The sequence below is a fragment of the Crocuta crocuta genome, unplaced genomic scaffold (genome assembly GCF_008692635.1).
Source record: "Crocuta crocuta isolate KB4526 unplaced genomic scaffold, BGI_CrCroc_1.0 scaffold99, whole genome shotgun sequence".
NCBI classification, from domain to species: domain Eukaryota; kingdom Metazoa; phylum Chordata; class Mammalia; order Carnivora; family Hyaenidae; genus Crocuta; species Crocuta crocuta.
The window spans coordinates 3,354,928-3,374,370 of NW_027551560.1; the positions used below are offsets into that span (position 1 = coordinate 3,354,928).

General features: G+C 35.2%; 1 protein-coding gene across 2 annotated transcripts in view; it reads right to left on the minus strand.

Moving 5' to 3' along the window:
• Nucleotides 1-19,443, minus strand: part of AGTPBP1 (ATP/GTP binding carboxypeptidase 1) — a 155,512-nt gene that overhangs the window by 107,442 nt on the left and 28,627 nt on the right. The window contains exons 3-7 of one of the 2 annotated variants that reach the window (XM_077749493.1): nucleotides 16,888-17,012; nucleotides 6,508-6,575; nucleotides 3,519-3,582; nucleotides 2,950-3,096; nucleotides 707-838 (exon numbers count right to left, since the gene is read on the minus strand). In XM_077749493.1, coding sequence (XP_077605619.1) covers nucleotides 707-838; nucleotides 2,950-3,096; nucleotides 3,519-3,582; nucleotides 6,508-6,575; nucleotides 16,888-17,012 — 536 coding nt within the window. Of the gene's footprint in view, nucleotides 1-706; nucleotides 839-2,949; nucleotides 3,097-3,518; nucleotides 3,583-6,507; nucleotides 6,601-16,887; nucleotides 17,013-19,443 lie in introns of those variants that run through there. The other variant, XM_077749494.1, reaches the window with a different exon arrangement.

Here is a 19,443-nt window from a genome sequence, read left to right on the forward strand (position 1 = left end):
CACATGTACACACAAACACACACACATCTCTACCACTTTTACTACCATTATTCTGTAATGATATTCTGCAATATCATATACTCTACAATTTCAATTTCAGGTGTCTTGCTAATCACTCCAATCCCATAGATTCCCATAGTTAGGGAATAGAAAGAAAATCCATACCTCCTAGGTTTAGGACTTAATACTGGTGAGAGTATGTATGTATGTGTACATGCTAGGAAGCTTTCTCTCTGATTCCTCTTCTCTCCAGCTTCTTTGGAGGCTCCTGTAATATTTTTTTCTGTTCCACTACTTCCCTACTGATTGCTGAAGATAATTAGCTCCAGGAGACTATGCTACCACATGCTTTCTCTCTCAGTTTTTTTTTCATCTGTGAAAATCCAAATAGGCTCAGCAGTTTTTCCAGCTGCCAATACTCTCCTATTCTTCCACATCTTTCCACAGGCTATCTATTCATCCCCTTCACTACAGGCTTTTACAAACTGCAGGAAATGAGAATTCTTAAGATTTTGTCAACTTACCTTCTTACCTCTTATCACTTTTGTGGTGGGGGAGGGGGGTAAAAATTACCAAGAGTCATATTAAATATTCTCTTTTCTTGTCTACGATTTTTAGAGATTTATGGAGTTCATGTACTTTCCTATTTGCATTTTGTATAACTTGACAACACTGAGTTAACTAAAAGCAGCTCTAAAATACTTACAATTGGCAGAATATACTCGTAAAAGCTGAAGACAAGGCAAAACCAAGCGATGATTCTGCAAATTCTGTTTGACCAAATTCAGGGTTATATTCAGAGCTCCATTAATTCTAGCTTTCACTCCAAATTTTTTGTCTGTTAAAAAAATGAACAAACACAACTTAGTCATCTATAACTTTTTAAATGAAAGGAAAATGTCATAAAGCAATGAAAATTTAAAAACTTATATTATGAATTCATATTATCACACATAAAATTGACCAAAAATAACTGAAATTGTAATCACTCCTTATATAATTTTTTTTATCTTTTTATTTTTTAGAGAGAGTCTTCAAGCAGGGAAGAGAAGCAAGGGAAAGAGGATCTTAAGCAGGCTCTATGTTCTGCAAGGAGCCTGATGCAGGGCTTGATCCCACAACCCTGAGATCATGACCTGAGCCAAAATCAAGAGTCAGATGCTCAGCCGAATGAGCCATTCAGGTGCCCCTCTTTACATAACTTTAAAAAGATCTCTTATACTTTTAAAACATGGCTTGAAAGAAAGTACAAAAGGCCAAGTTGTAAGGATAGCACACAGGGATAGAGGTTGAAAAAGCTCGACTGTCATGAAAGGAATCATTTAACTGCTCCACTACATATATTATTCAAAGGCACACCATCACGTAGTTAAGGAGAATGATAAAGAATCTAAATGTCCATTACCAATATTATTTATTTTATATTAACCATATTTTTTCAGACTTAGAATATAAATTAATGAAAATATAAACAGCTTAAGTAAAAAATAATCTAGAAAATATTATAAGTTTCTAAAGGAGAAAAAGAAAAGCTCTTGATTTTTATTCTCACAAAGGATTAAAACAATCTAAGAAACAGTCTGGATAACAAGAATAATGTTAAGATTTTAAACAAAGAAAATAAACAGAACCAGCAAGCAGAGTTATTTCATTAACAACAGGAATTTTAAATCAAAAAGAACTAAACTTTCCTGAGGAAAAATTACTCCCATCTCACAAGGGAAAAAAAAAAAGGACAGAAAATCACTCAAAGAATTACAGCATAATTTTCTTGAATAACAAAAATGGAAAACTAGTACAAATAATAAAGAAGACACCACAAATTTAAAGTCGGAAGACAATAAACTACAACTTAGAAGAAACATTAAAGAAAAACAAATATAAATTCATGAATGTCTTAATTTCATGAAAAGCAAAGGAAGGATAATCTGGCCCTAAATAAAGGAGGAAGCATGAGATAACAACAGTCATCATTAAATAAGGTTTTCTCATTTTAGCAAAAATCTCAGCAGGGAGCCCTTAAGCTTCAAATATGAGAGTTAAGGGAAAATAAAGGACAGCTTACATATTTCTACATAAACTGAGTATTTGTTTAAGTATTAAGGCCCCCAAGACAACTGGAAAATAAAAGTCATCTCAGGGATGCTTTAAGGCAACAATTGTTAAAAGAATTAAATACAGATATGTAATGAAATACATAATAATACATTGTATAACATACGTAAACACTTTTTAGAATAAGCATTTTAACCAAAAACTTCAAAGTTTAAAACTCATATGTATGCCACAAGGCAATGCCAAAACTCTTAAAAAAATCACTATTCTACAGAGTGTAGAGAATCATTTTAATCTGTGTAGCTGGACTACTATAAGCTGAACTTAGGTTCTACTCCAAGGATGCCCTTTCGCTGTTAACCTAACCTAAATCACCTTTGTTTCAAACCCCATGTTTTCTCAATATGTATTTTTTAACATAATGCAGGTCTTAACTATTGTAATAATCAGTCTTACAATATTTTATATCTCTTTTGGTCTTGACTAGATCATAAGCTTTTTAAGCACTGAGACTGTGCAGTACAAATAGGACTATTAATGAAAAGCAAACACATTTCACCTCCATGTTCCTCAAAGCATTCCCATCCATACTCCCTCCTTCCAGCTCCAACAACACCCATGCTACATGTATCCTTTATACACATGCACATGTAGGCACATATACACTAGGAAACACTTGTGATCTTAACATTTTTTTCTCCATTTTCCCAACCTATTCAATGGTATTCCTCATGAATTTAGGATCTTTAATTCTTACAGGTTGCTACAGTTGACTGTAAAAAGCAGTCCATGACTAAGACTGAGATTTAGATTTTCAAAATTGACCAAGTTTCAAAGCACACAGAATCAATGTCACAAATGGTTCTATGATGAACACACAAGTGAAATCCTTACCTTTCGGTCCAATCTTTGCAAGAATAGAATGAATCTGTACCATTAACTCCTCATTTTGGGGAGACTCTTTGCTGGCATTCATAAGTAACTGCAACAATATTTGTGAACCACCTTTGGCAACCAAGAAACTCGCTCTTCGACCTCCACCTAAAAAAAAAAAAGATTTTTTAAGATTGTTTAAATAGCAAATCCTCCCATAACATATTAAACATCACAACTTGTTAGCATTCAAGAAATACTTCAAGTGGTGACTTCTGAGATCAAACACCTCAAAATCAAATTTTCTTTCATTTAGTATTTTAGTTAGAAAACAGCAAAGAGAGTAAATAAAAGTGATGCCAAAATTCTACATTCAAAGCTCTGAAAATGGGTTTTGGAGTGGTTTGAGGGATACTGGAAGATCCCTCAAATCAAAAACAAAGCATCACTAAGAGTATGACATTTTAGCTTCCAAATTCTGATACTCCAGTCTCTATATGAGTATCAGGAAATTCCAAATAAAGTACACATAATACATAGTTGATCACTGTTTACAAACAGAAATTAGACCAAAGGAAACAAATACTTACCAGCTGACAGCAGCTCAACAAGAATGCTTAAGATATTAAGTGTAGTTTGAAGATCTTTCGTGTTCTGAAATAAAGTTTATTTGCTGTATTAAACCATTGTAAATCTGTAATTTCCAAACCTTTTCTGTTCCTGTTGTGAACTACGTATATTTTTACAAATGACCCTTCCAATTTCTCTGAGAACAAATGTATTCTGACTTCCACTATTCTCACTTATCACTTCAGTAGCTTCTTCTTGCCCATTAGAATGTTTGCAATCATCTGAGCTATTATTTTCTTAGTATCAACATTATTACAAGAGGAATTAATTTGTCATTTGAATTCATCATCTTCTACCAAACAGAAAATAGAAATAAATGAATCAAAATGTAAGAGGCACTACAATGTATACATGGTGACTACCCAGTCACCTAGCTCCCCTCTCACAAGGCAACTGCAGTATCTTGCAGTTGTATATCCAGCCAAAGATAATGTGCACACCTAAAAGATATCCATGTAAATGTAGGTGTATATACAGATTTCTATAAATGGTATTGCCCTACATATACTATTTTATACATGGATATTTTCATGTACGTACAAAAAGTCTCTTAACTCTTTTTAAGGGCTACAGGATATAATCCATTATGTGTGGCTATGCCATTGTTTATGAAACCAGTCACCTACTAATGGAGTATTTAATTTTTCAAATCTTTTGCTATTAAAAAACTGCAACAAAAAATTAAGTACATATTTATATGGAATGAAGTATATCTCCATATGGGACAAATTCCTGGAATTTCTGGGTCAAAGAATATGAGCATTTACTTTGATGAATATTACTAAATTGCTCTTCATGGAGTAATTTATACTCCAACCAACAATGTGGAAGAGTATTTCCCAAAGTCTGGACAACAAATCTAAAAAGAGAAAATGTTTAAACACTTTCCTTTGGTTACATTTCTCTTATTAAAAGTGATGCTTGAATAAAGAAAACCACAAATAAAGGAGAATTGTGGCCTATGTAAAGAAATTCTTCACCCCCAAAGTAGAGGAATGTTACAATGTTTATACAGAGGAACTTCAGAAGTGCTGTGTATCCGTGACTGGCATGGGACTCTTATTCTTTTCCTTTCCAAAAGGTAGTGAGTGTTGTCCCTGCTTCACCACTTTAGCTTATAGACTAATGGAACCAAATGGCCACACCCAGACCAGTTAGAGGATTAAGCATTAACCAGAAACCCTTATCTTAGTGTTGGAGATATTACATGGACCATCAACTCACTAGAGAGGAATTTGAAAAAATAAGAGGACCAAAAAGACATTTGTTAAAAAGAAGAGTGGACTATGCAGAATATTGCTATGTGTTTGGCAAACTGATTTCAGCTTCTTCCTGGGTACACAGCCAAACCACATTTTCCAGCCCTTTGTAATTAGGTTTGGGCCATGTGACTGAGCTCAGGCCATTGGAACCTAAATGGAAGTTGTACTGTCATCTCTAGGCCTTACCCAGACAAGTCTCTCATGTGTAATTTGCCACCTCCCACCCCTGCTGACCTCAATAAATTGTGATAAAGCAAACAAACAAACAAACAGTGTTCCATCTCAAGTGCCATTTGTGTTTCTTTTCCTAGGAACTGTCCAGAACATCTACACATTTTTCTACTGGGTTACTGATTTAATTTTTCCTTACTCATTTGTAAAAGTTCTTCATATGTTAAAGAAGTTATACAAGTTGAAATGTTTTTTCCTCGGTTTGCCAAGAGTCTAGGATGTTTTTTCCTACATACTTTTGTTAACAGTTGAATTTATCAATCTTTTCCTTTATAGCTCCTGGGTCTTTTTTTTACATTAGAAAAGCCTTCCTGATTTTAAAACTATTGAAAAATTGCTCCCATTACTTCCTCTAGTATTATGATTTTATTTTCCAGGCTTAAATCTTTACTGGATATGGAACTTACTTTGGTGTAGGAAGTAAGGATCTGCCACGCTTTTCTAAGTGGCTATCAATCTGTCTCAGCTCCACTTAGTAAGTAACCCCTTGACTTCTCACTGATCTGAAATGCTACCTTTCTTAGGTGATATTAAATTCCCAAGTGATCTTAATTTAATTTCGGAATTCCTATTACACTGATGTCTATTACTCATGCACAATTTCTAAGCTATCTGAATTACTAAAATTTTATAATGTTCTCTGATATTTGATGCAGCAAGTCCTTTCTCATTTCTCTCCTTTTTCAGAAATGTCCTTTCTACTCTTGCTTTTTATTTTCCCATTGGACTTTAGAAACAAAACTGTTAGTATTTTTATTAAGATTACTCTAAACTGATAGATCAATTTAGAGAAAAATCACATATCATTTTTAATAGAAAGTGATTCCTATCAAAAAATATGAACTTATTCCCTGTTGTTGTCTTTTCCAGCTCTGTTGGGATATAATTTGACATATAGCACTGTGTATGTTTAAGGCATACAATGTACTCACTCTCTGTTCTTAACACTGCACTGAATAAAGTTTAAAATCCTGATTCTGAATATATCCTGCTGTTCCACCCAATAGTTTTACACTGGGATAGAAATTTAATTATTACCAACATAATATAGTTATTCAACTAATATATACAGTAAACTAAATCACAAATATATATCATCTAATATAATAAATGAGAATTTCCAATATCAATCATTTATTTTAGACTAAAGATTTATTTCCAGCTAATGCTTTATTTCTTATTACTAATTGGAATGGCATGTTAAAATTTTAAATATGGTTATCATTGATAATCATCGGGAAATATACTTAGAGGTTTACCTAATATATATTAGAATGCTTCTGCCACCATTCCAAGTGACAATTTAAAACATAAAACTAACTTCTATTCATTGGCTTTACCTCTAGAATAAAACTGCTATACATGATTCATATATACATTTTTCCTTCAGTACTATTAATTGGTACTATTGATTGGTATTAATAGTTATATTTATGAAAGCTTGTCAGCGATTTACCTCTAGGGTTGACAGCAGAACTTCCATTCCTGTAGAACCCTTGGCTGTCATTTCTCTCCTTGTCTTTTCTGAAAGGTATAAAAAAGTTTTCTTCTAAAATATGAAAGAAAAAAATTACATTTAATTTTATTATATAGCTAATGTAGAATCAACAGGACTCCATCAATTTAGTAAACACTGTAAACTGGTTCTTAGATGTTTCTCCCTCTGGTATTGCTAACTATACTCTGTGGGAACTTCCAGATCTCAGTTTACAAGACCTTCCTTGCATTTGATCACATTTGCTGTCATGAACTAGACGAATCCTTGTCAATCCATCTGTTATCTTAAAATCAACAGCAAAGTGTAGGAACCAGAATGGAGGTGAGGTAGGAGTAGAAATGGTAGGCCTCTTTGTTATCTTTATGGCTAGAATTAGAAAATATTTAATCAAAATTGGTGGGAAAAAAAACCCAAGTACCATATTCAAATGTTTTTACTGAGTTAATAGTATTTTAAAATTCTGAATTATACAACAATAAACAAAACTAGGGAAGAGCTTCTTCTGCAAGTCTCTGGAGACCAAGTCACTCAAATAAGCCCTTTTATCTCACTGAGATGGGTGGGGGAACAGCATAAATTTTCCTCTATTTAAATGTTTCTAGAGCTTCTCCATGATTCTTTTCCTTTGATTAACAAGAAAAGAAAGGTAGACATTTAGGCAGACCACACACAAATTATATGTACTTTACCTAATTTATGATTCACTTTAACCCTCCAGGGGAAAAATTACTTTTTATAGACCAGAAACTTGAGTTCAGAAAGAGGAAATCTGAGGCAGCTGGGTGGCTCAGTCAGGTAAGCCTCTGACTTTGGCTCAGGTCATGATCTCACGGTTTGTGGGTTCGAGCCCTGTGTCGGGCTCTGTGCTGAGAGCTAGCTCAGAGCCTGGAGCCTGTTTTGGATTCAGGGTCTCCTTCTTTCTCTGAACCTCCGCTGCTCACGTTCTCTCTCTCTCTCTCTCAGAAATAAATAAAACATTTTAAAAAATTAAAAAAGAAAAAAAAAGAAAGAGGAAATCTGCACAATGTCACTGAGCAGGCAAGTTAAGGAGACCAGGTGACCCAGGGGGGTTTCTGAACCCAAAGTTTACAGTCTTTTGTTGATTTAGTATATTTCTGAAAGAGCCACAGGAATCATTCTTTTAAGTAGGACTGTTGGTACAAGAGAGTTGAAGATCCTCTCCAACTGTTTCACACCTAAATATTAGTGCCAGAAATTCTTTTAATACAGAATGACAATGCTATTCCTTTCACATTTTGAGATTTTAAAAAGAGAATACAAATAATCTATTCTCAATACAGCACATATCACACAATAAAGTTCAAGAGATTGATAATACCAAATTTGTTCTACATAGGGATAATCAAGGAGTCTGAGAGCAAAATGAGTCCTGAAGCCCTGATTGGGGGAGGGGGGGCAGGGGGGATTTAGACTAGGCCTTTAGAACATCACACTTCTGCCCAAAGCAAATCCTGTTCAACTTCCATTGTGAATGAATGAAAAAGCCACATGTGGTATAGTTTTACCACATACAAATTATATATTTACAGTTTCACAAGGAAATGAAGTATAAGATATAGACTACAAGTCACAAAATCTCAGAAAAAAAACTCATTAGTCTGATATCTATCTGAAAATTAGTTAATTCTAAATTATAAGTTATTACAGAAAGGGACAAGTGTGCTACAAAGAAGTTATAGTAAAATGTTATATATGACAACTATCAGTAACTACCTACAAAATAAAGAGGAGATTAGAAACCATATTTTTTAAAAAACAACAATCTCATGCTATCATGCATCATGCTGGGTCCAGATAATGAACTCTGTAAAACCTGCAGAAGCCTTACAATCTTTCTAAATATAAACTTGCATAAGTAATATGAAGATCTAAAACACTATTCATCTCCTTACCCTTTGCCATAATTACTAATGTTTAAAAGAATGACAAATTTCTTTACCTACAAAGAAAGGAAAAATTCATGAATATTTGTAAAACCTAATTCCTTTTTTAAAAGTATGTGATTCCTCTGCTGGTCCTTCATCATTTCCCTGGCCCAGCTGCCTCCATCAGGAAGCACTGAGTTATAAAATAAATATTGTTTAAATAGCTACAATGTAACATTGATTTAACATTTTAAATAAGACAACTGATTTACTATTAAAGCCAAATGATTTTTCAATATTAATCACATAGAATAGTCAAATGACTCCTCTACTAACACACCATTACATGGAACAAACCAAAAACTCTCCCTATTGTAACATCCATGATCATTCAGTTTATTCCACACACTAAACAAAAACTAGGCACTATACCATTTTCTACTGTACTCTAGATTCTGTCATAATCTAAGATAGCTTTGATGTCACTGTGGATGATTCAAATACCTAGCTGCATAGTGTTTTGACAACAAAACCCATTCCCCTTTGCTCTAATTTATCAACCCTTGAATTCCCAGACCTTAAACTGCCCTACCTCTGAAATCTTCACCTCCAATCTCCCTCTGTCAGACCAGAGACTCCTCTAACACTCCTATTCCTCTTTCCTTTCTAAAGATTAGGGAAACCTCACCGTCACTTTCACTGAAACTTCTAACTCATCAAAGGTGAGTGCTGTTTTCAGGTAAAACTAGGTCTAGATGCACTCCACTTGGATTCAACACCTCACCCCTTAAACTTACCACCACAAATCCTTATAATTAAGTAAATGCTAAAATGTACATCTTCTTCCTACATCACAGTAAAAATAATGCCACAATTTTTTGTTAGTACCAAAAAAATTACTATTTCCATCCTTATTGGAAACACAAAACTACTCTTTTCACTTTCCTCAACTCACAGCCATCACCATCTGCCCTGCCATCACCCACAGCTATTCCAAACTGTGCCAGTCCTCCACCTGTACTCTCAATCCCTGGACCTGTTCCCAACCCTCACCATCTACATTTCCCTCAATGAACTGAGACAAAGTGATCTGTTAAACACAGATGAAATCCTATGACCAATGACCAAAATTCATATACTCATGTATCAAATCCTTGACAACTTTACATTCCTTTTTCCAGTCTGGGGTAGGGGAAGAGGATGTGTCCTTTTTACTACGTTCTGAATTCCAGCCTTTCTACCTACTTATAAAGCTATAGCTTCAACTTCTACATACATACTGTTTTTTATTTTCTCACATATTTAGCAAACCTTATTTTAACTTGCCTCTTCCTCTATTTCCTTCTGTTTTCTCAGTGAAACTCCCTCCAACAGTAACAACAACAACAACCTCTATACTCCCTATCATTATTTCATTTGCCTCTCACATTACAGTGTACTGCCATCTTCCTTCTAATTCCACCACTTGAAAGTGCCCTTGTTGTGGCCAAAAATTTATTAATTATCAAATTAAAAAGATCTTCATTTTAACTAACCTCTCTCTGTTACTTAACATTACTGACAATCCTTCCTCCCTTGTCTTTAAGTCCTTCCCAGCTCTTATACCACTACGTGCTTTCTTCAACACCTTCAATAACCTAAATGTTATATTTAACAGGCAAGAATTTTAAAGCACCTATTATAATTACATTCAAATACATTAAGGAAAATACAAGCTCACTGTGAACAAAAAGATAGGAAATCACAACAGAAAAAAGTATGAAGAAGAATCGAATACATATTTCAGAAAAGAAAAATACAATGTTTTGAAATAAGTATCAGAAAGACATAATGGTAGAATGCAGAGGAAAAAGGCAGTGAACTTGAACAGAAAAAGGAAAATTATCCAATCTGAATAACAGAATTAAAATTGAAAAACAAGAGCCTCAAGGACCTCTGAAACAATCTCCAAAAGTCTAACAAATGTATAATTATAGACCCAAAAGAAGAATGAAAAAAAAAAAGTTTTTTGATCAGCCAAGAATTCATAAATTTCTTGGAAAAAAGACACAAATGTACAAATTCGAAAAGCTCAGCAAATTCCAAGCAGGATAAATAAATATTAAGACAACTACAGGCAAACTTCTGAAAACCAAAACTAATAGAAAAATCATGAATTCAACAAGAGAAAAATGACACATAACTTTCAGAAACAAAGATTCAAAAATAGCAGACATCACCTTTGAAATTCTGGAGGCCACTAAATAGTGGAAGCACTGTTTTATATGCACTCTAAATGCTGAAAGACAAAAACTGCCAACCCAGAATTCTATACCCTATAAAAATATCCCTCAAGAATTAGGTGAAATAAATCTACTGTCAAATAAAAAGAAAAAAATTCTTAGACAGCAGACCCATCCAATACAAGTGCCAAAGGAAATTCTATAGGCTATCAGGGAAATTATACCAGACCAAACTCACATCTATAGGAAAGAATAAAGAGCTTCAGAAATGGTAAATACCTGAGTAATATTAAAAATACTTTTTTCCTTTTTAGTGTCTTTAAGATACGCATGACTTCTAAAAGGAAAAATCGTCTTTTATGGTTTATAATGTATATAGATGAGATACATACCACAACTATAGCTAAAGAATGTTAAGTATAAATGGTTCCAAGGTTTCTAAATTTTATATGCAATTACAATATTAATTCTAAGCAAAGTGTAAAAACTTACTGATCTTAAAAATGCAAATAGGTACAACTAAAAAGTTAATTGGTAAATTAAAATGGAATTCTAAAAAATGTTCAAATAATACAAAAGAGGACAGGACAAAGAGAAACACGAAATAAAAACAGGACAAACAGAAAACAAATAACTAGAAACCTAAGTCCAATCAATGTTACATTAAATTTTATCAAACTAAATGCTCAAATTAAAAGGCAGAGAATTTCAAACTGTTACCTATAGAAGACACACTTTAGATTCAAAAATATGAATAGGCTAGACAGAAAAGAATAGGAAAAGCTAATCATGCAAACAAATATAAAAAGCTGGAGGGACTATACTAATATCAGACAAAATAAACATCAAGGTAGAGAAAATTACTAGAGCTAAAGAAGAACATCCCATAATGATGACAGCGTAAATTCATCCAAGAGGACATAAACATGAATGCACTCTATCATCTTTACAGGACTCTCTTACAGCAAAATACAAAGCATAGACCCCTCCCAGAACACAAATCTCACCTTTCTCCCTCTCTACCTCTCCTGAGAAGACTTCACTTCACTTCTATTACTTTAACTACCAAACTTTTGGTTCTAAACACTGCTCTTTATTCAGAACTCTAAAAATTCAGTAGAATTTCCCACTTTTTCTCCTATTTTACAAGGCAAAAAATTGTGGAAACTATAATTACAAGTTGTACTGTTGGGTTTCTAACAACTATAAATACAATATATACGACAATAACAGCACAAAGCAATAAGAGAGAAATGAAGCTTTATTGGGAAAACGTGTCAATATTTTATCAGAATTAAGTTAGTATTAATCTGAAGTTCAATGTATATTGTAATCCCAGTAAGAGCCACTAAGAAAACAACTAAAATCTTTAAAAACTAAAAACATCAACAGATGACACAAAAGAAGGCGGTGCAGGATGAGAAGAGGAATATAAAAGACCTGAATCATACAGAAAACAGCAAAAAGGCAATGTAAATCCAATCATCCAAGAAATAAGTACATTAACTTAGAAACAAAAAATACTCAGATTAGGTTTTTAAAAAGCAAGATCCAAAAATATACTATTTTTAAGAAACATGCTCTAGAATAAAAAACAGAAACACACGAAAAGGAAAAGGAGAAGGAAAAGGTATAATATGTAAAAAGTAACCATAACAGTTAGAAGAGTTATATTATTATTAAACAGATTTAAAAAAAATTTTTTTTTTNGCAAACAGATTTTTTTTAGATCGAACAGATTTTAAATCTAGAAATATTACTGGAGACAAAAATAGGCATTTCATAATGATCAAACAGTCTTTGACGATCAGGAAGATTTAACGACTCTAACTAACACAACTAACTGAGCCTCAAAATACACAAACCAAGACTACCAAAACTGAAATGAGAAATACACAGTTCAACAACAGGCAGAGAATTCAATACCCAATTCTTAATAATAAACAGAGCACCTAAACTGGAAAATCAACAAGGTAAAGAAAATTTGAACAACACTATCAACCGCCCTGACCTAACCAACATTAACAGAATACTCCACCCAACAACAGCAGATGAAACATTCAAGTTCACATGGAACATTCTCCAGGAGTAACCATATACTAAGCCACAAAACATATTTCAACAAATTCAAAACGACTAAAATCATAGAAATCTCCAAACGCAGTGGGATTAAATTTGAAAACAACAGAAAGAAATTGGGAAATTCTGAAATAATGGGAAATTAAACAATACAGTGCTAAATAATCCATGGGTCAAAGAAGAAATCACAAAAGACTTTAGAACAAATGTGAACTCAATGAAAATCAAACTACAACATATCAATGTATAAAGAATGCAGTTAAAGCAGTATTAACAGGGAAATTTATAGCTTTAATGCCCACGGTAGAAAGAAAGGTCTCAAAATCAATAATCAAAGCTTCACTTTAAGAAAAGGGAAAGAGAACTGCAAATCAAACTCAAAGCAAGTGGAAGGAAGCAATAAAGATTAGAGATCAATGAAAGAGGGAAAAAAGAAAAACGGAGGTAGTAAAGTTGGTTCTTTCAAAAGATCAACACAACTGACAAATGTTTAGCTAGACCTGAATCTAGCACTGTTGACATTTTGGGCCAAATAATTCTTTCTTGTAGGGCATTGTCGTATGTGTTACATAATGTTCAGTAGCATCCCTGGACTCTATCCACTAGATGCCAGTAACAATCCTCTTCTCAAATTTTACCCCCCAAAATATCTCCAAACATTACCAGTGTCCTGAGGCAAGTGAAGGGAAAAATCACCCCTGGTTGAGAACCACGGAGCTAGACAGACCAAGAAAAGAGATAGATGACACAAATAAGAAAAATCAAGAATGACAGAACAAACATCACTTCCTACCCTTCTGAAACTGAAAGGATTATAAGGGAATTATTATCAACAGATGTACGCCAACAAATTAGACCATTTACCTGAAATGAATAATTATTATGTTTCTAGGGAAAAAATTAAGGGTAAATTACAGACAGTACCTTGCATGCTGCAAATAAAGGCAGAAAATGTAATGCATCCAAGGAAAACTAGCACTAACTTGTGGAAATACATACTTCAACTACGTAAACGGGTTGTAGAAATTTGTTGTTGTTGTTGTCTAATTACAAATAGTACATTTAACTTACAAGTAGTATGTGCTTACTCCAACCATTCTAACAGGAGAAAAGTACCTTAAGTAAATTAGGAACTTACCTCATTCCCCTCCATTTCTATCCCACTGATAACTATTGCTAAAAATTTGGTATGCATATTTCTGTTTTTGTTTCTGCTTTTTCGCCTTGCTCATACAAATACTACATTCATTTATAAGGGTTTTATACATTTATATAGTTATATGAACCGAAGAAACTTGCTTTTTTTTATCTAATATGTCAAACTTAGTTCTCCAGAAATAATTCATATAGTTCCACATTCAAACTTTATGTTCTACATCTCACAAATAACTTACTGATAATAGCTGCATAATAGAGTTTTAAAGTTCCACAACTTGGCTACATCAAAACTAATTCAACCATTTTCTCACTGATGGGATATTAAGGTTGTATCTTGATCTTTGATACCACAAACAATGCTGCAAAACATCCTCAAATGCTCTCTTCTATACTAGAATTTTAATTGCAGTCAAACACCATCCTAGGAGTCAACCGGCAAGTGCACTTTAAATTTTAATAAACATTGCCAGGTTCTTTTCTTCAAAGTTAGTAATAATTACTGCACCACCAACAGTGTATGAGAATACCCCATTTTTCATGTCCTCACCACAGGATACTATCATTTTCTAATTTCTGCCAACCTAACTAGTGAGAAGTATCTCTGTTGCTTTCATCAGTAATTCCCAGCTTTCAAGGAGGTAAAGAACCTTTTCCTAGGTTTACTGGTTTTTTGCATTTTCTTCTTCCTTGAAATAACAAATCTCTTACCTTTCTCTCTCAAATGGATAGCAAACTGGATTTTCCTATAAATGACGATGGGACAATCTTCCACTACTAACTTACACTGTGTTGACTGCCTAATCCAAGGTACTATAAACAAAGTCACTGTATTACACAACCCAGGGGACAGTGTTCAGGGGCTGGTCCCCCAGTGGTGAACGGCATGGTAGAGGGGCAGTCTTTGGTAGTGGTATGCTTAGGGTATTTTCAGTGGTGATGCTGGAGTAGGAGGGCTTCCTGGCCGTGATGGGAAAAGTCTGCAGTGGCGGAGGCACTGTACACAAGTGTTATTTCTAAGTCTCAGGAATTTGTTTTCTTTGCTCTTGTTGGTTTTGTTCTGAGGAGGAATTTCATATAACACTACAGTGAATACACGTGGTACAATCTAACTTTGCACTATTACAATTGTGTATGGACCTTGGTTGATAAGCACAATACTCCCAAAGGCTAGAATCCAATTTAGTGACTTCCTGAATTAAAATGTACAGACAGGTATTTTAGATTTTGTTAGGAGTAAATGTCATCTATTAGAGACATCTCCTCAACCACCCCCAAAATATACAGACTGCATAGGAGGAAGCTATCAAAATAACAATGATTTAGAAGGATTAATAGATACTGAGTTCCTGAACACAGTTCAATGCTTACTGAAGGACCTGAAACTCCGGAATAATGAAATAATTAAAAATTAAATAAAATACTAATTAGGGACACCTGGGTGGCTCATTCGGTTAAGCGTCCGACCTCGGCTCAGGTCATGATCTCACAGTTCATGGGTTCGAGCCTCGCATCAGGCTCTGTGCTGACAGCTCAGAGCCTGGAGCCTGTTTCAGATTCGGTTGTCTCCCTCTCTCTCTCTGCCCCTCCCCTGCTTGCTCTCTGTCTCTCTCTCTCTCTGTCTCTCTTTCAAAAATAAATAACATTTTAAAAAATTATTTTAAAAATAAAATACTAATTATAAAATGTCTGGACTTTCATCTAGCAGAGTATCTTAAATATATAAGGCAGCTGCTGGTTTACCCTTATTGAAGAAAAGAAAAATCAGGTGTTTCGGGGTTTTTTTGTTTTTTAGTCAACCACAGGTTTTGGAACCTTAAATTCCTTTTTTAGTATCTATTGAAATGATTACATAGATTTTAACTGACCTGTTCAAATAATGTTATGCTGGTATAGCTCCTGATATTAAGCCATTTTACATTCCTCAGTGCTCCTTAGCAATGATATTCATTTTTTAATGTATAGTTAGACTTAAGTCACTAACGTTTTATTAGGGATTTTTCATATTTGTGTTCCAAGTGCAAAGCCAGTATGTTTCTTCTCTTGTACTCTGTCGAGGTTTTGATACCAATTCATTTGTATTAACGTCATAAAATAGAGCACTGATGCCTAACTACAGATAACATTTATTGAACATTTTAGCATTCTTTTTTTAAAGTTTTTTTAACTTTATTTATTTTGAGAGAGAGAGAGCACAAGTAGAAAAGGGGCAAAGAGAGGAAGAGAGAGAATCCCAAGCAGGAGCTACACTGTTAGTGCACACGGGGCTCGAACTCACAAACTGCCAGATCATGACTGGGGCCAAAGTCAGTAGCTTGGCAAACCGAGCTACCCAGGTGCCCCTGAACACTTTAGCACTCTTTTTACAGGCTTCCCATGTAAATCTCATGATTATCATTTGATTTCTTATCTCTGTTTCAGAGACGGTTAAGATCACCCCACCACTGAATGAAAGAGCTTGCCTTTCAAAGTAGAGATCACACTAGGAATCTATGTTCAATGCTACTTGACATCCTTATGTCAACATCCTAGAACAAGAAGCCCTGGAATTAAGTATTGTTTGAAAATGGTGAAGGCAATGTTAATCATTTCTGGAAACAATGCTTTGAACAGCAATACTTTCCACACTCAGTTTTCTACTTCTTGAGTCTATTTGAGAAAGTTCAATTTTTACAGAAAATCATCTATTTCTCCAAAGTTTGAATATTCTTAGCATCTACTTTCATAGAACTAAAAAAAAGCATTTCAAAAACAAGAGACTAGGGGCACCTGGATGGCTCAGTCGGTTAAGCATCCGACTTTGGCTCAGCCCACGATATCATGGTTCATGCGTTCAAGCCCCATGTAGGGCTCTGTTGCTGACAGCTAGCTCAGAGCCTGTAGCCTGCTTCACATTCTATGTCTCCCTCTCTCTCTGATCCTCCCCTGTTCACTCTGTCTCTCTCTCTCTCAGAAATAAATAAAACATTAAAAAAAAAAAAGAGACTAAAGTTTACCTTGACTTTGAGCCAGATGAAGAATTTTTGATGTAACATATCGGGCAGTATCTGATTCCGCAGATTCAGTATTGATCTTCTCCAGCTGAGCCAGGAGTCCCACGATCCGAGAATTATTGGTAAGGCTAAAAAGAATGTTATTTTATATCAGGACACATTCTACATCAATTGTAAACTCAATACTATAAATATCATTACCCTTGTTAAAAAAATACTCTATCCTTCTAAAAACATGAAACATTTATATCACTTTTCTTTACTCTGTTTTATAGCTCAACATTGCTAAAATTCTATTAAGTGAGAAACACATTCCATTTCAGAAAACAAATGTGCATTCAACACTGCCCAGCAATCTTAAATCACACCCTGAAAGTTCATCTTTACACTCTCCAAAAAGATGTCTTACATTTCCTATGCTCACCTCAAAACTCTAATTGTCCCACCCACCCCCGTTCACTCTCTTTGCCTTGCTTTATAACTGCTACAAGCTCAAAAAGGCACACACTCATCTTCCCACTACCAGATCCTTAACCCTATCTGATTCTCTATCCACACACATTCTTTTTTCTTCGTACTCTTTCATTATACATTTGCACATTTGATACTGTTCTAGGTATTACCAACAGTATAAACCAAACAAAAAATCATGCCCCCTAGAGACTGAACATTCCAATGGTGAAAGACAAATTAAATATGTGAATAATCACATAGTATTTAAGGTGGTGGAAGTGTTATAAAGAAAAGCAGGGTGGAGGAAAAAAAGAAAGAAAAGAAAAGCAGGTTTGGGGAATAAAAGGTACAGGGTAAGGGGTGCAATTTTAGACAGTGGTCAGGGAAAACCTCATTGACAGGGTACCACTTAGGGAAAGACCTGAAAGAAGTAAAGGAGTAAGCCATGCAGAAATCTGCAGAAAGGGCTGCCCACAAAAAAGGAGTCACAACCACCAAGATCTCAAAGCAAAGATCTGCTATATTCAGCTAAAGGTGAGGTGGCCAGCATGCCTGGAGCAGACTTAAAGGACAGGAACAGTGAGACATGACATCAGAGGTAGAGGTGGAGTGGGAGAGAGCACAAACATTTAAAGCTTTGCAGGCCACAGTAAGGATTTTGGCCTTTACCCTAAGTGGGATGGAAAGTTTTTGAAATGAGTGATGTGCTCTGATGTTTTAAAAAAGCTCTGTTTGGGGCGCCTGGGTGGCTCAGTTGGTTGAGCATCTGACTTCGGCTCAGGCCATGATCTCACAGTTCGTGGGTTCGAGCCCTGCGTCAGGCTCTGTGCTGACAACCAGCTCAGAGCCTGGAGCCTGTTTCAGATTCTGTGTCTCCCTCTCTCTCTGACCCTCCCCTACTCATGCTGTGTGTGTCTATCTCTCTATCTCTCTCAGAAATAAATAAAACATTAAGAAAAAAATTTAAAAAAAAAAAGGTTCTCTTTGCCTGATATTGGCTGGTATGTGGAGACTCAAAGAACAACTCCTCCCCTGCAGACAAGCCCCAGCCCTTCCTGCATTTTGAATGTAAATGTTCTTTCAATTAATGATGTCCTTTCCCTGATTCATCATCTCTCTGTCTCTTTCAACTGGATCACACCCCACCGGCACACGAATCTCTTGCAGGAGCTCCCACTAGCTGCCTTGGCATTTCTGTTACTCCTTGAAGGAGATGTCTGTACTTGCTCTCCATTTTCTCACATACTGTTCACTTTTCAAGCCTGCCTTCTGCTCCCTGAGATCTCCCAATCTCCTGTGGTCACTTCCTTCCTGGTTATACTCAGTATCTCAGCACTACCAGATAGCTCCCTCTTCCTTCATCTCCTCCTTTGGGCTTCAGTGACTCCACTCTCTCCTTGTGTTCTTCCTGTCACCACCTCTCTGAGATCCCTGTTATTGGTTCATCCTCCAACATGACACATCTCTACATGCTAAAGACTCCCCACAGCTCTATCCCCAGCTCTCTTCTCTTCACTCTCTCCACTCTTCAACCAGTGTGGTCTCATCTAATACCACCACTGTTAATTATGATCTAAATGCTGCCTGGCCCCTACACTCAACTCCAGCCTTACCGTAATAGCTTACCCAACCTACCAAGCCTAGTATAAAACCACTAGTTCTTCCTCTCAACCTATTTTTCTTCCAATCTTAATGTTCTCAAATGCACATGAAACCATCAGTTGCTCAAGACAAAAATCTGGACTCCCCTCCCCACACACCAACCCAATAACAGCTCCAATTCTGAAACATCTCAACTTCATCCACTTGTCTCCCTATCTACTATTACTACCCATGCCCAAGTAATCATCTCTTCCTTAGAAATCAGAGTCTCCTAACTAGTCTGCTTTCATTCTTGCTTGCCAAGAATCCATTTTCACAGTACTTTTTAAAAATCTTTTTGTTTTCAAATAATTCTAAACACTCACAGGAACTTGAAAAAATAGTAGAGTGGTCCCTTCCATCTTTCACCTAGTTTCCCAATGGTTACATTTACATGAACTACAGGGCAACAGCAAAAATTGACACTGGTTAATTATACAGTTCTAGGCCACTTTATCACATATG